Source organism: Lygodium microphyllum, chromosome 7, assembly GCF_053477565.2.
Source record: "Lygodium microphyllum isolate KBCC chromosome 7, Lygodium_microphyllum_v1.1.10, whole genome shotgun sequence".
Lineage (NCBI taxonomy): Eukaryota > Viridiplantae > Streptophyta > Polypodiopsida > Schizaeales > Lygodiaceae > Lygodium > Lygodium microphyllum.
Window position 1 is genome coordinate 153075140 of NC_141141.1, and position 17390 is coordinate 153092529.

Below are 17390 nucleotides of genomic sequence, written 5' to 3' on the forward strand. Positions count from 1 at the left end.
TAATCACAAGATGGAGTACCAATCCATTGTGCTCTAAATCGACTTATGTCCTTTGGGTTAGGATTTTCATTTTGGAAAAACACATGCATTTACTTGTCATTGTAAACCTTATGGATCAATTGTACAATTCTCATAATTTCAAGTTTTTTAATAAGCTCATTTTTGTCAAAACTTTAGCATGTAAAAACAAAAGTTTTATACTTAAATCACATCTAATTTTTAGAATTGAAACTCATATTCAATTGTACTTTAGTATCTTGTTTTTATTAGTTTATATTATAAAATTAATGTTTGAAGATAATTGTATGCATATTACTTTTTAAAAAATTGGAAATTTATTACTATTTGTTTGATTTTATATTTATTTTTAAAGTTATATTATATAATTTAAATTTTTGGGGGATATTTCACACACACACACACATGCACGCGCGCGCACATGCACACACACACGCACATGCGCGCGCACACACACATGCACGTGTGCCTATGTCCATGTGTGTGCATGTGCACATGTGATTTGGGATGCTATACCATAGGTATTGAGAAGGGGCTTTAGTTTTCGGTCGCTATATATAAATTTATGTGCACATGTGATTTGGGATGCCCTAGACCTTGATGTAGTTGATAAAATCATTCTACATAGACTTGGGATACAAATGTTCTAAATGCTTTACTAGACTCCTTTCAAGGTTTTGCATATGCACCTTAAGCTCATAATGAAGGGAAACTCGAATGCCCTAGAATTTGATGCATTGCCTTAGTGCTATTGTAGAAAGAATATTCTAAACAAGATTGTTCTATTATGTATATACTCACTAAAGCATTTGAGGTTATCATAAAGGGCAAGGAAGAGGCTTCTTTTTATTTGTGGCTCAACATCAGGTCTGATCCTACAAAAATTTATATTAAAGGCATTGAGAAAAAGAAGAAATCCGAACATGAAAGTTGTTATGCTACAAGAAATTAGGACTATCAAAAGTTGACCTAGATTTTTTCTTCACTCTTGCACATCCCCATTATGCAAAATGCAAATCTTGAATAGGTTTTATAAAAGAGCTAGCTCATAAACTTCTATGAAAGGGAAGCATGGGCTCTTTCCAACCTCTCCTTGTTGTCATTCTTATCATTGTCGTCATCACCTTTCTCTCCCATTGTCATCACTATCATATTTGAGTTGCTACCTACAGCCTCCAAAAGTTGTTGCCCTATTGTCCCTTGGTCTCTTCTCACCAATGCCAACCTTTAGTTATTGTCATCACCACATGCACTTTTGAAATTTACTTTTTCTTGTCATAATGGTCACTCAACTATTGTTGCTAGCCTGTGCATTGCTGCATTTTCATTTTCTAGCCACTTCAATGCTACACTTCACTTCCAACTTGCAAATTTGTTGCGGCTCATTTGCTAGACATCATCATGTTGTAGTTAGCAGCCTTCATGTCGTTCCATTTGATCGTTTTGCTTACTTGTCCATATTAGGAACTATTGTGTTTTGGGTCTTGTTGCTTGTGTAGTTGCCCCATATCTCCCCCTCCTCATTTGTTATCGAGCATTGGCGATTCGTTACAGTTGGGATTTATTGTGGAAGATGACACTCTTTGACATTGTCCCCATGCCTACTCCCACTAGAGACAAGTGTTTATTGGATAGCATGATGCTCCTTCATCGGTCGTGTCAAACCTTGCATACTCGTTTTGTTCATTGAGTTTTCATCTTTGTTCATCTCTTCCTTCTTGATTTGCATTTGGCTGAGTTCATTGTGTTAGTCCTACTCATAAACTCTTTGTGTTTTTCTTGTGAACCCCATGGCATCCTCACAAAAGGCCTCATTTTCAAGGACTATTTTAACTTGTAGGCTAAGGAGGGGGAGAAGAAAGAGTAGGGTTCTTGGAAGGATCTCCACATTATGTTTGGGAAGACTTTGTCATTAATGTTAAAGAGTACAATTTGATCCCTTGATTGAGGTGGGGTGGGCCTTGTCAATGCAGGCAAACTAGTAGCAAAAGAACATCTACTTTGTTAGGAAGTAGGTGATGCTAAAGGAGAAGTCTCCTATTTGTGAAGAATTGCGACAAAAAGAGAGCATGCTTCCGTTTGTGGAGGAAATGGAACTTGTGCAAGCCTTGTAAAACACCTTCCTACATATGTAAAGATGATTCCTACCTTTGTAGACAGATTCTATGATTACTTTTCATAGTTCAAAGTTAGGAAAGGGATTCTAACTCTCTTTTTTCTTTTTAATAAGATTTTGATTTGAAGTGTCTTCATAAAATCAGACTTTACAATTCTACTAACAGTTAAAAAATAGACAAAAATGAAGCAAGAGACCCAAAAGGACCCTTTTGGATTCTTGGAGGTAGAACTTAGAAGAAGAAAGGGTAGGGTGAGAGAGATATATAATAATGGCCCTTCGTAGTTTTACGATCTTCTTAGAAATTATCATCGCGTAAGGAGGTTCGATTCCCAAGAAGGAGCTGGTGGGGTGGATTCCTGACTTTCCTTGTATGGGGTGTTGTGCCGGTACCATAATAATATATATGTTGTGATTAAAAGTAAAATTAAAATATTCGGATATATTGCTGTAGAAAAGTAGAATGAAATAAAAGATAAATGGATGTAAGTGTATATATGAATCATGATGGATATGAGCCTTGAAGTCGCTGTCTGAGAGAACCGATGCACAAACGGAACTGCCGCAACAACCAATGAAATAAAAAAACCAACACGAAAATAAAATAATAAATGGCCGAGGTGAAAAAAGTGCAATGCAAACCGGACAATTTCCCCACCCACCCACACACACAGGATCTCATCTCATCTCATCTCATGTTAATAAAATCCCTTCATCCTCGTCCTTCTCGTCGCCTCTTGACTCCGCCTGATGAGTCCTCCTGTTCCTTCCTCAGGCGGAGACTCATCGCCCTTTCTTTGTGTTTCGGAAGGACAAGCTTATGATGTCAAGTGCAGAGCCACCGTCTTGTCTTGGCTGCCTGCAACGCTGAGATTCGTAAAGGCACAATACCTTTTCCTTCCGGTATGGAAATTTGCAAATCCCATCGTTATAACGCCTGTCGTTCATTGGTCTCGGCAGGCAGATCTCTGATAAATCTGACGATCTTTGCTTGTTTCCAATCGTGCAGCTCGAGGCTCTTGTTTGAACTTTATGTCGATTGTGATAATACGCAGTGTCCTTTTGGTATCAGGATTGGAGTAGAAAGAGAAAGAGAGACACACAGACGTGTGTATCAGTTACTCCCGGATTATTATAATCAGATGATGTGAATCGTGCTTTCATCCGAATCATTCAGCTGCAGCTGTTAGGTGGACTGCTGTGCCATCGTTATGGCCGCAGGGACAGCCCAATGGCGTGACAGAGCAAGTGGTTTCTTTTCGTTCTCAAGTATGCTTGATGGAAATCTCACATTATTGTCAGTACCATGAATACTTGGCTGAATCAAGGCCGCATAAATTTGTGGCAGCTCTGTGTTGAATGCTTGAAGTTTGTGGGTTAGAACATTGGAGATTTGTTACCAAGAGGCTGGTGTGAGAGAAGTTGTATCTGGATCTCTCATGTTATCTCTTCTTAAAGATGCATGATCTGATGCTTTCATTTCAAACATCTTGATCCCATTCATTTCAGATATTAACTGTAAGTGCTATGCAGGTTTTAAGCTGAAGGATGTGACGCAAACGGCAAGCATTTTCGTTGGAGATGTTGCGAAAGATGCAGGAACTGGTGTGGCCGAAGTGGCAGAACTGGCTGCGGAGGTGGCTGAGAGGGCCAGTACAGCAATGCGAACTAGGTGGGCTTTACTACAACAGGCTCGGCAGCAGCAGTCACAGCAGAATCTTTCCTCACAGGAGACTGTTCAGGATCGCCTTAAGTCTGCTGCAGCTTCTACGAGTGTTTTGCTGAAGAGAAGCTTGTTGGAAACTAAAGAGAAGGTGGCAGTTGGGAAGACAAGAGTTGAACAGGTTAATCATTTTAATGGGCTTGCTAAAGCGAGTTGCTCATTTGTTCTCTTGAATCCTCACTTCCTGTTTTGTTGAACATTAGTCCCATGTTTAATTGTTTATGAGGGAATAGGCTTGCTAAAGTGAGGTGCTCATTTGTAATTGGGTCAGAAATGAGTATACTCTATCTTATTGTCATTTTCCAACCTCACTTGTCAACAGAGGGTTCGGGTAAGTCATTTTCCATGTTAGTCTCGAACCCTTACTTCTCTTTTCACTTCCAAAAGTAGTCTTCTGTATGGCAATTTCCTTGCTTGCATTTTTGTGTCACGTTCTTGAGTTTTGTGTTTTGTACATCATATTTCTTCTCTCTGGTATGAGTACACATTTATCATATTTGGTCTTCTTGTGTGAAATTCTTGATCAAAGATATTGAGCAGTCCCATTCAGTGGCAGTTTGATCAATTTGACTGCAAGTTTGATCTGTTCGAACAGCAGAGAGTGACTCAGATTCTTGTGATAATAGCTTTACAGCTGGGCCACTCACAATGCCATCTGGAAAGAAAAGTTGTACAGGGTCATGTCAAATGTTTTTATGACTGGGCATTGGTTTTCACCCTTATGATTATTGTCATCTGAGTTGCTTGCAGCTGAGCCTTTATTTTTCTTAGAAAGCAATCCATGGAATATAGAAATTAAGGTTGATGTCCTTGCTGATCAATTTTGTTCAGGATCTGAAAGTCACGTCCTGACTCATATTTCTTTACATTACATTCAAGATTGCCAAGATGTTCTATAAAAGGGACTCAGTGTGCACATCACTCTTCATGTGATTCCTATTCATATCCCTCAGCCTTTTGCTGCCATCAGTCTACACTCATCTACACCATCTGAAAGTGCTGCCCTTGCTGCCTGCCATCACCACTTGCTCTAGAGGCTTCCGCCAGCCTGTCCATGGCCCTCCACCAGCTGACGCCTGCCTGCATGTGGCTCCATTTGCTGCATTATGCTTGCCAGCCCATCATTGACTGCTGCTCTGTTTGGAGGTTTCCCAGCCATCTTGATCTGGTTAAAGGCTGTGATTTCATCTCAATTCAGCTGGTGGCCTGCTGCAGATCCTCATTGACCATCTCATTCCTGCATTTTGGCTGGGATTTGCTTTGTGGACTGATTACAGCACTCGGTGATCTGTGTTTTGCAGTTCTAACTCATTGTCTTCAGACTTTTCATCATTATCATCGGATTTTCAGTCAGTTTCTTTTCCGACTGGCCCTTGGCTGCTGTGTCACATCACGCTCAGCTATGATCTACTTTATCTACCTCAGTTTTTGGTGGTACTGCTGCATCTGTACGTGTAGGACACCACTCCTCAGCACTCTCCCTGAGCCCATTCTTAAAAGAGTCAATAGTTGTTTGACGTCCCCACTCCTTGAGCACCGCATATAGATGATCTTCTTCACTCATTCAGTTACAACATTCATACATACATTTTTATCTCTTTTGCATTTTATGTACTTGTCCAAGTTCATATTTGTTTTAATGGTGTTTGTACATTTTGTGTTTTCTCTATGCAAATCCTAGCATATCTTCACAAGGTATGTCGAATAAGATATTGGATGAGGGCAGGCAACAATGAAGGGAGCTGGATGAAGGTGGGCAACAGTGAAGGGAGTGGAACCTAGTCTTTGTATTGTAAGGTGATGAAGAAGAATAACCTCTAGGGGCTCTAGTAGTAAAAGGCAACTGCATGCTGATGGAAGGACATGTAGCAGCAAACACAGCTGTCTGGTGATGAATAGAGCTTCTAGGAAGGTGGGCAACTATTCGAGAGGATAAGCCACTATACATAACAGCAGCAGCAGCAGCACAAAACACAAATGCAGTTTTTAGAATGTGATGGTGATGTGCTTTGTGTAGGAGATGATAGACTGCTGTAGCTGATAGGTGACTGCTCCAAATAGATGAGAGCAGCAGCAGATGATGGTCATCAACCTTGTTGAAGGGATGAAACACCAAAACACAGACGGCAGCTCTTGTTGATGAAGACAATTGCTTAAATCGGGGTAGAAAAGCTGCAGCTACCAGGTGACAGCATGTAGATATCCAGCTAATAAAATACACAGCAGAAGTGATGATGACTATTACAGCTGATGATATCAACCTCTAGAAGCTAAATGTAGGTGGGCAGCAGATTGATAGCCATGAGTAGCTGCTAGGCGATAGTCAATCATTGATAGTGACAATCCTACAATCCTTTGAATGGGCAACAACAGCTTCGTTGTGATAGCATCCACCTAGTGTTTGTATTGGGATGGGAACACTTGGACAAGAGGGAGATTGTGTTGGAGAAAGTGGAGTGAGATTGAGTGTGGGTGAAGGTGATGGTATTGATGCTATATGAGGATTAGGAGATGGTGGGGGTGGTGTAGAGCAACAGGGGATGTAGAGGACAAGGGCGCGAGACACGGAGATTCCATCCTGAAATGTTGGATGCCTATGAAATGCGTCTCAAAACTGGCCCATTTTGTTTTGACTGCTTGCCACAAGGGGATGCATTTTGGGACGTGATGGAAGTTGGAACATGTGTGAAGATATGCTAGGGTTTGCATGGAGGAAACACAACATGTACGACCAAGATTGAAACACAAAGACTTAGATAATGACAAACAAAACTCAAACCCAAAACGCAAAATGCAAAATGCAAACACGAACATAAAACTCAAAACTCAATCATAGAGACAAATAGAGAGAGAAGAAACTTTGAAGTGAATGAATGCTGTAAATGAATGTAAGAGAGTACAAAATGCCCAAGGGTTGAGCAATGGAGTGTTAGAGAGTAACGTTCATCGGATATGGATCCCAAGTGCTATGACCACCAATTGGAGTGTGGAAGAAGAGGAAAATACTAAACCCTGATCACTAGAGGGTCAGAAGATTGAGGCAACAGTTGTGGATGATACTTGAGCAGTGAATGGCAGTAGTAAGCTGCAAATGCACTTATAAGAGGGCTGCTAGTAGGGTAGAGATGGTCGCTAGCTGCTGCCTGGAGTAGAAAAGGTCCAAATGCAGGTTGCACACTGACGCCCGATGAAGAGGAAGGGGTGCCACCTATTGCTTGGTTGGAGTGTTGAATGCATGCAAGAGGCAATTTGTGGGCTAGCGATGGTAGATGGACCAAATGCAATAGAGAGTGAGATCTTGCATCGAAGGGACGAGGCTAAATGGGGGCAGCTTGTCTATTTAAAGATGTTGAAGGGTGCTCCAAAAATTAGGGTTTTGGGGGCTAAAACTCTTGAATCGTGCACCAATTTTGCGGTTTTCATTAATTAAGTGTGTTTTGGGGCTGTTTTAAAGATGCTAATTAGCTGTAAAGCATGTTTGAGCTCAACATCCCCTCTTAGGCCCAAAACCAAGCCAAGAAGAGAAGGCTAGCAATGGTTATCCCAAAGCATCTTGTGAAGATATGCTAGGGTTTGCACCAAGAAAACACATCATAAAGACTCAAAAAGCAACAAGTAAAATTCAAACCCTAAACGCAAAACACAAAATGCAAAGGCAAAACTCAAAACTCAAACACAAAGACAAACACAAAGAGAAGAAACTTTGAAGTGAATGAATGTTGTAGATGAATGTAAGAGTGTATAGAATGTTTAAGCGCAAAGCAATGGAGTGTCGGAGAGTGACATTCACCAGAGACGGATCCTAGGTTCTGTGATCACCAGTTGGAGATGAGAGTGTTGAATAATGAAGGGTAGCAGGCTAGTCACCACTGGTCACCAAAACAGAGTAGTCAGAGGTTGAAATCTGGTAAATGTAGCAGTGTACCACCAAAGGAAGGTTGAAAATTGATCACCCGAACTAGAGAACTATCAGGCGACAACAAGAGAGGTGTTTGCTGATGTAGACGGCCTGTAGGACAACAAAAACGTAGGTATTGTAGAAGTTGCTTGGCATGAGAGATGGCAGCAGCTTGTGGATTGGCAGAAAATGCTGAAAACGCTGGCTTATTAGGGTCTATGATAATGCAGTAGATGGAGACCCCCAAACAGTAGGGCAATGGCTGCAGATGGAGACCTTCGAACAATAGGGCAATGGTTGAAAACAAGCCCCCTAGGGCTAGATAGTGAGGGGCTGCAGTGGGTGATGCAGATGGTAGGTAGTTGATGGCTGAAATCTGCACGGCAGAGTGAGAAACTTGTACCAAAGGATAAGGTTGAATGGTGGGTATTTTGTCTATTTATAGATGTTGAAGGGTGTCCCAAATAATTAGGATTCTAGGGTATCATTGAAACTCTCGAACCGCATACCAAATTTACATTTTTCATTAATTAAGCATGTTTTGGGGCTATTTAAAAGTGCTACTTAGCTATAATGCGTGATTTTAGCTCAACACCCCTCTCTTAGGCCCAAAATTGAGCGGAAAAGGAAAGGTCTAAAATGTTTATCTGAAGGCCTCCCACCTCGAAGTAGCCAGGTCATCGAACAAAGGGTGCATGTCGATTGCCCAATGGTCTACCAAGACTACAAAGGCCACCAGTGGCCTATCAAGCCCTACAAAGGTATATGAAACCCTATTGAATCTTTTTTTTTTGTTTGGGTGGAAAGTTAATTCTAGGGGGTGGCGGTCGAGTAAGTAATAGTGACCTAGAAGATGGGAGTAGGTATGGTACACCCAATACATCACAAAATAGTACAAGCATATCCAACCACTCCAGGATGTCAATGACGAGGGAAAGGTGATGAAGAATCATGTGAAGAAGGATGTGATGTAATCTGCTGATGGAAACAACTTTTCACTTGCCTAAGCGTCCTAGTACAAAGATGATGAAATCATGCAATGCATAGGGAAAGGTATAATAGGGGGGAAAGGCCGATGTTGAAGAGAAGTGCTAAAACTTATAGAATACCAAGAAGGGTAAAACCCCCCTCTTAACCTGGATGTCGATGCCAAAGAAGGAAGAGCCTGAGGATGTCCGACTTCGTGTGGTGTTGAGAACCATGTGGATGAAGATGATGAAGCATCCCTACTACTGGAAAAACAAGGATAGAAGTCAAGTACAAATGGAGATTCACAATATCCTTTGCTGTTCCAAAATGCCTCTTTGCTGTAGCAACAATTAGCAATCGATTCGGGCCAATCGCCCCTTGATTTTTCACTCAACACTTGCACAAATGGAACCACGAACTAGCCAAAGGCTGCCCCAAATTACAATGAATGGGTTGGCATCTGAATTCCCTGACAATTATACAAATTTCAGGTGTTGAATTCAGTGTACGATGGCTTCACCAATTGGCACGGGTCTTAGGGTGGCTGTCAAACCCTAATTTTTGCAGAAATTTAGGGTATACAAAAGATATCTCTTTGCTGTTTGCCAAATTTGTGTGAGATCTGCTCAAAATGGTTGAGAAATGCCAAGATCTCTTGAGAATGTGTTTGAGAAGATGAGAGAAAGCCAAGATGAGAGAGAAATCTGATTTTCTTCGCAAGAAAACCCTAAATTCTGCTTGCTGCCTGCTGCTCCGTGCATTAAATGCAGTCACCTATTGCCAGGTACCTCCAGAATGCTATCACTTGATCAGCAATACTGTTGACAGCCCTTGGAAGGTGACTTCTTGCTGTCCCCTGCTTGTCGAGGCCCCTAGATGGTTGTTTTTTGTAGCAAATTACTGTTCTCTAATCAGAAAGTGGACCAACAAATCTCTCTCCCTCTTCCAAGTTGTAAAACTGATTGAATGGTTAAGACCTACCCCCCAAAAACGTTTTCTTAGTTTGCATGGTCATTTTTGCCAAGTGGTAGCTTTCTAAATCCATTTTTCAGCATTATCCAGCCATTTAATTAGTTTTTAGAATGAAGTAATTCTAAAAATTATTAAGTCCTGTTGACCCTATCCAAAATTAAATGTACCTATCCATAATTAAATTGGCTAGGCCATTTGCAACCTAGAGCGGTTCCCAATCTCTATTGACCCTTAGACTGGCATTAATTAATTAATTAATGCTTGTCCCTAGTATCGCCACCGACACCTGTTGGCAAACCATTGGCCTAGGGTGCAATCTGATACCAATTGACCAACAAAAACCACCCAGTCGGCATAACTTATCACAACTTTTGTCTTTGACACCCATCCTTGGGGTCCTTGGCCTGTTACTATGGAATATTTGCCTTGTGGAACACATGTGCTTAAACAACCTTGGACATTTGATTAATAAATTAATCAAATGTGATTAGCAAGGTTAAAGCATCTAAAAAATTTCATGTCCTCACCGTAAAACTCCAAGTTGATGGAACCATGAAAGGAACGACATGCATCTTCTGTCTCAGGACTGGTGCAAGCTTGTATGTTAGCCCTATACTGAAATACAAAACCTTGCAAAAGGGATCAAAATCTGCAAGCACTGAGATAAGTAGTGAGGTGCTTCAAAAACAAAATTGAAAATAAAAGAAAGCAAAGCTAAGCGCAGTGCAATGAGTATGTAAGTATGTAGCGGAAGCCTAAAAAGGGAAAGGCTAAGTGTGTGGCCATCATTGCGTATTGCGAGGTGGGGAATGTTGAGAAACCCTTCACCCTTCACCTGCAGTTTGCGTTTTTGCGTTTTGCATTTAGGATTTGCAGCCCTAAAAAGGGGCGCTATCCTAGACTAACTGTGCCTATTTATAGGCCATTCTCTCATTCATTTCTCACGGCTGATTCATTCAGTCCGTCACCTCTTGTCTCCAGTCTCTCCACTACCCTCACACCCCTTCAGGAGGACATTGCGGTTCGTGGTTCGTGGCTATCTTCATCATCTTCCTTGTGCTACGGCACCCTTGGTCCCTTGTATCACATTTACTCCATGATTTGGAACTTCATCATTCCATTCATGAGAGTTTCTTCTCTCTTCTCTTCTCTTCTCCATGTTTGCCGAGTTCACTCCGTGTTCCTTCCCGCAAATCCTACTGTCTCGCTGGTACGTCATCTTTTGACATGGTATTAGAGTTGGATTTGCTCACCTAGCAGCGAAGATCCTCCAGTCCAGTGAAGGTAAAGACCGGTGGCGGGTTCGGCATCCACTTCTCTTTTTCTTCTGCTGCATCAACACTTTTTTTGGCGGCTGTTCTAAATTGCGTTTGCAGCCCTGCAGCTCAGCCAAACCAGTCCAAGGCTCAGCCTAGCTTGCGTTTGCAGCTGGCTGACCTCCGCCTTCTCTACCTAGCTCTTGGTGGCTGTTTTTCTACCGCTGGCCGGCTCTGTCCAGCTCTTGGCGGTTGTCCTCTCTCATTGGCCTACTCCACCTTGCATCTTGGCAGCTGTTTCATGTCTGCCCTAGCAGCTCAGCTCTTGCTGCCGGCGGCTACACCCAATTTGCTTGCGTTTTTCAGGTGATTGCCGTTGGCGGCGCTGGCTACAGACTGGTAGTTCCACCCAGTCAATTGGTGGTGTTGGTTGCAGATTGGTGGTTTTGCCTAGCCAGCTGGCGGTTTCTCCCTATTTCATCATCTTTGTACTAGGGCGCTTGGGCAATGAACAATTTCCCCACGAGGGACACTATCCAAGTGGCACTTGCTGCATGAGCATTATTCAGTATGTAGCATTGCATCTCCACCTCACTCTTCTCTTGTTCCCCTTTCTGAGCCTGAGAGGGGGTGTTGAGAAACCCTTCACCCTTCACCCGCAGTTTGCGTTTTTGCGTTTTGCGTTTAGGATTTGCAGTCCAAAAAGGGGCGCTATCCTAGACTGACTGTGCCTATTTATAGGCCACTCTCTCATTCATTCCTCACGGCTAATTCATTCAGTCCATCACCTCTTCTCTCCAGCCTCTCCACTACCCTCACACTCTTTCAGGAGGACATTGCAGTTCGTGGTTCGTGGCTGTCTTCATCATCTTCCTTGTGCTATGGCACCTTTCGTCCCTTGTATCACATTCACTCCATGATTCGGAACCTCATCATTCCATTCATTAGAGTTTCTTCTCTCTTCTCTTCTCTTCTCCATGTTTGCTGAGTTCACTTCGTGTTCCTCCCCGCAAACCCTACTGTCTCGCTGGTACATCATCTTTTGACAAGGAAGGGGTCCTAGAAGGTGCAGTGGATACCCTAGGAATGGATGCATAAAGTGCAATAGGCGAGCAAACCAATCAGCTAATCCTTGAGGAGTAGTGAACGAGATAGCTGTTGAGACTGTGTGCATGCCACATATCCAACAGTTGTTGGGGCAGATGGTGTAACAGCAGGAGGCATAGCCCCACTGGACAGTTGGAGTGGAGGTAGTCATAGCAGTTTGCAGTACTTTCTAGGAGGAAGACCATGGGCCTTGGTGCAACACTCCTTGTCCACATGGCCCGACCTTTGGCAGTGTGTGCAAAATCTATTTTTCTTAGGAATTTGCTGCCAAAGGGGTCATGGTTCTTTGGTTTCATCAGAGGAAGTCATGTCATCTTTGTTTTGGCTTATCTTCGCATCTTATGAGTTCTTGCGAGTGGTGGTTTTCCCTCCTGGAGAAGAGAGAACCAACCCTCGCACCTCTGAATAGATGTATATGGAGGACTTCTTGTGAACTTGATCGTGCAACCTCACATAATGCAAGAACTAGCACTCAAACTTGTAGAAGGTTGGCAATTTAGATAGTGAGATAATGTGCTGGATAAAATGGAAGGATTTGTTGGGCAACTTAATCAAGAAGAACGTGACTTGATTGTCGTTTGACTTCGGGGAGCTAGTAGTGGCAAATCCAACGAGTAATTGCTGATATTCAGCCAACTTGACTTTTAAATCATTTCATTTTTTAATGGAAAACTCTTGAAGCTCAAAATTGAGATTGATATGTCGAGTGCGATCTTGAGCTGCATAGTGGTCAATGAGATGACTCCAATGCTTATATGTGAGGGAAAAATGCTATAATGGAGAGTGGAACTTAGGAAGCAATCCTTGCATTAACTTAGCATTGGTTGTAGCATTGTGGGCTCTCCATTGACAGATATGATCAAGGTGAGCTAATCGAGGGTCCAGGCTGGGTATCAATGACAAGGTACCAAAGTCCTTGATATTTAAGCACTTGTTGCATGAAGTTCAACCAAGTGGTAAAATTCAACCTGTTAAAACGAGCCTTATCCATGAAGGCATTCTTGGCTATTGCAACAGGGGTGCAGTGCTAGGAGATAGTGAAGGTGTGTAATGGGGATAGAGTGAAGAGGAGGGATAGGGTGGGGGAGTGGAGCACTCTTGGGAAGGAATCCTAGAGTATCCACCATGCATTCAAAAAGTGTACACAATAGATCCATATGTGGGCAAGGGCGGATTAGGTATGGGTATGGTAACTGCCTGTGGAGCCAAAGGTGGAGGGATGGGGACATAGGGAGCTAAGGATGGAAAGCCTTGTGTAGGAGTGACCCAAGGGATGTGTGATTACAGTCCATAAGTAGAGGATGGATATCCTTGTGTGGACGACATGATTAGAGATAGGATTGCATACCTATGGATTGGAAGATTGCAGCGCTTCATTTGTTATCAAAGGTCCCTTTTTTCTAGACTTTGAATTAGTGCATGCTTGTTTCTATTATGGGATTCTTTGTATAAAATCTTCTCTAAGATCATTGCTAACAGAATGTAGAAAGTGTTACAAGCAAAACTCAAACCCTAAACGCAAAACGCAAAATGCAAACATAAAACTCAAAACTCAAACATAGAGACAAACACAGAGAGAAGAAACTTTGAAGTAAATGAATGTAAGAGTGTATAGAATGCCCAAGTGTAGAGCAATGGAGCTTTGCATAAAATCTTCTCTAAGATCATTGCTAACAGAATGTAGAAAGTGTTACAAGCAAAACTCAAACCGTAAACGCAAAATGCAAAATGCAAACATAAAACTCAAAACTCAAACATAGAGACAAACACAAAGAGAAGAAACTTTGAAGTAAATGAATGTAAGAGTGTATAGAATGCCCAAGTGTAGAGCAATGGAGTGTTGGAGAGTGACGTCCACCAGAGATGGATCCCAAGTGTTGTGACCACTAGTTGGAGATGAGAGAGTGCTGAATGATGATGGGCAGTAGGCTGGTCACCAAAACACAATAGTCGGACGTTGGAATCTGGTAAAGGTAGTAGTGTACCACCAAAGGAAGGCTGAAAACCGATCATCCAAGGTAGAGAATTGTTAGGCAACGAGAGGTGTTTGCTGATGCAAATGGCCTGTTGAACAACAAAAAGTAGGTATTGCAATAGTTGTCTGGTGGGAGAGATGATAGTAGCTTGTCGCCTAGCAGTAGATGTTGAAAATGCAGGGTTATCAGGTGCTATGATGCTCGTGGGAAAATTGTTCACTTGTCTGATTGCTCTAGTACAAAGAGCTAATCGAAGGTTCTTTGGTACCAAGGACGAGGTCCCAAAGTTTGTGAGATTCAAGCACTTGTTGCATGAAGTTTGACCAAAATCGACCCGTTAAAACGAGTCTTATTCGTGAAGGCATTCTTGGCTGTTGCTACAGGAGTGGTAGTGCTAGAAGATAGAGGTGGTGTGTAATTGGGGTAGGGTGGATAGGGTGGAGGAGTGGAGTACACTTGGGAAGGAATCCTAGAGTGCCCACCATGCATACGAGAAGTGTGCATGGTGGTTCCAAATGTGGGCATGGGCATATTGGTTATGGGCATGGTAACCGCATGAGGAGCCCATGGTGGAGGGATAGGAACATGTGGAGCAGAGGATGGAAATCTCTACATGTTGATAGTCCATAAGCAGATGATGGATATCCCTAGGTTTGAAAGGTCGTGTGGGGGATTTGCGAGTGTTTGGGGGTAGTGGGGGGGTGTCCATCACAGCCATCCTAGAGTGTAAGGAACATAGTACCTGTCAAGTACAACTTATTACAACTTTTGCCTTTTGGTACCCACTGATTTCTTAGGGTCCTTGTTTTTATCATTGTGAAATAACTAACTTGCACATCATATGTACTCCTTACATTTGCATATTTGATTAACAACTTAATTAAATGCTAAACAAAGCATGAAAATTTCACATCCTTGTGATCGGCCTCCCCCTTTAAACCCTTGGAATAGTCCCCGATTGCATTGCCATGTGCCCAAGGAAAAATATACTGCTTTGGAATTTTCAATAAGGCATCACTAGTAAAACAACATCAGCCGCTATTGCTGAACCATGCTACTGCCAAATACTTATCTGATGATCATCAATTAATACAAATGTACAGTTTCAAAGCTGTAGATGAAAAATCATAGCATATGTATACTTATTGTAGTGACTAGTACAGTGAATAGTGATCCCATTGTCGACATATTGTTAGCGATAATACCTTGGATGCATGCTGAGTACATCTGTGATCCACTATACATTAGAGTTGTTTGTCACTGGAAGAGTGGAAATGCTACCTCCCTCTTGAGCATGAAGCAATGCTTTGGGCCCTTGCCCTACTGAACCTAATTGAGCCCGATCCAAATTCGTCGGTTCCAACTACAAGGCATTGAGGTAAAGCTATAACAATTGAGGGTAGTTTGCGAAGTCACTCTCTTCCATCCACATCTAGCATCCATTGATTAGTAATTTTGAAACTTCACATGGTATCTCTTTGAAACTTTACCTTTGGTCTTTCTCTCTTTATTTGCCAAAATCTACTTAGGTACCAATGTCTCATTCAGCTCCTCAACCTCTAGCTCAATTTCAGCCTAACATCCTCTGACCCATTACCATGAAAAGGCCTCAACAAACTAACATGAAAGGCATCATGTATTTGCTAGTATGGAGGCAATTTCAACTTATAAGCAACATCATTGATCTTCTTCAACACCTAGAAAGGTCTAATATGTACGAAAGGCAAGTATTGCACCCATTGTGTCTTATACTTTCACACATAGGACCTTAAGAGATCTAAAACTGTGGTGCTTACCTCTTCAAACCGACCATTTCTTTGCGGATGGAAGGATGAATAAAATTTCAGGATGATACCTATGCTCTCAAATAGCCCCTTTCAAATCGTGGAAGGGCTAGTATGTATGAAAGGCAAGTACTACACCCATTATGTCCTATACTTTGATACACAACACCTTAAGAGATCTAAAACAATGGAGCTTACCTCTTCAAACCGACCATTTCTTTACGGATGGAAGGACGAATAAAATTTCAGCATGATATCCATGCTCTCAAATAGCCCCATCCAAAGCAAACTAGTCATATGTAGATCTTGATCGCTAATGATTGACTCTGGCATGCCATGATACTTAATCGCATGCTGCAAAACTAATTGTGCCATGTGGTCAACCTTTATCTTCTTTCTCACTAGAATGAAATGGGCTTGCTTAATGAACCTGCAAATGATAGTCCATGTTCCATCATTCCTTGTCGGTGTCCTAGGAAGATCAAATATAAAATCCATAGCAATGCTTTGCCGAGGCCTATCTAGTATAGGCAAGTGTTGTAATAAACCCAATTTCTTCTACCTGTAATACTTACTTGCTTGACATATGATGCATGTATAGACAAACTGCTCTACATTGTGCCTCAAAGCAAGCCAATAGACAAAGTGCTCTACTACCTCGACTATAGCATCAATACCCCTATGTCATGCATAAGAAAGAGAATAACTCTTAGTCATCACCTTGTTAGCAGGATTGTCAACTCATGTCTAAGTCTGTGCATGCTAGTTGGGCTAGGCACACTAGTCATTATTTTAGTGATTTTTTGGGTGGCATCTGTGGCATTTTATGCCAATTGACCAACATTAAATGTTGGCTGACCAACTGCCATACTTGGCATATTTTGGGCCTGTTTATTTAGGGCTCCTCCTCCATCATCATTCTTCAAGTGGTCTTCTTGTTGGAGAGAGGAGCCAGTGTGTCAGTGCCCACACAACCAGTGACTCACTGTTGTACGCGTCATTCTTGTGTTTGGTATATGGATTGTATTTTCCAAGCACATCTTTGAGTTCTCTTCTTTTGTAGTGTTCTTTTGTTTTCTTTCTCTTCTGTCTTGTGTTCAGCAGTTTATTTCAGCACTTGTCTTTGCTTCCATTGTTTACCACTTTTGACATGGTATTAGATTGTAGGATCTAGATTCTTGTTGCAAATTTTTTGCTGATTGTAGGTCTTTTTTCCCTCTATTGATCAGGCCTACTTTTTCAGACCAACTACTTGCATTTTCAGCTTGTGCTTGGATTCCAGCCTGCAATCGTCCATTTGCTGCATTAAATGCTCAATTAGCATGCGTTTTTCATTTTCTACCCCTAATTGTAGCTATGCGATTGTTTGTGCAGGCTGTTTTTGCTGTTTCTAGCAGTTTTTGATTGGTTTTTCTTCATTTTGTAGTAGCTGGCCTTCATTTCTAATTAGATTTTTGGTTATACTGCATGTGAACTCTCATTTTGTGAAGTTTGCTATTGGTTTGGTTGTATTTTCTCTCTATATACATTTTTCTCTTCTTATCCTCTCTCAATGGCTCCTCCTTGCACTT

The 17390-nt window shown here is 41.9% G+C and overlaps 1 protein-coding gene across 2 annotated transcripts in view; it reads left to right on the forward strand.

Moving 5' to 3' along the window:
- The first annotated feature begins 2806 nt into the window (after positions 1–2806).
- LOC148034096 (small G protein family protein / RhoGAP family protein) overlaps positions 2807–17390 on the forward strand; it is a 47584-nt gene continuing 33000 nt past the window's right edge. The window contains exons 1-3 of one of the 2 annotated variants that reach the window (XM_087682094.1): positions 2807–3037; positions 3144–3403; positions 3668–3978. In XM_087682094.1, coding sequence (XP_087538220.1) covers positions 3346–3403; positions 3668–3978 — 369 coding nt within the window. In that variant the 5' untranslated portion in view covers positions 2807–3037; positions 3144–3345. The remainder of the gene's footprint in view (positions 3038–3143; positions 3404–3667; positions 3979–17390) is intronic. The other variant, XM_087682095.1, reaches the window with a different exon arrangement.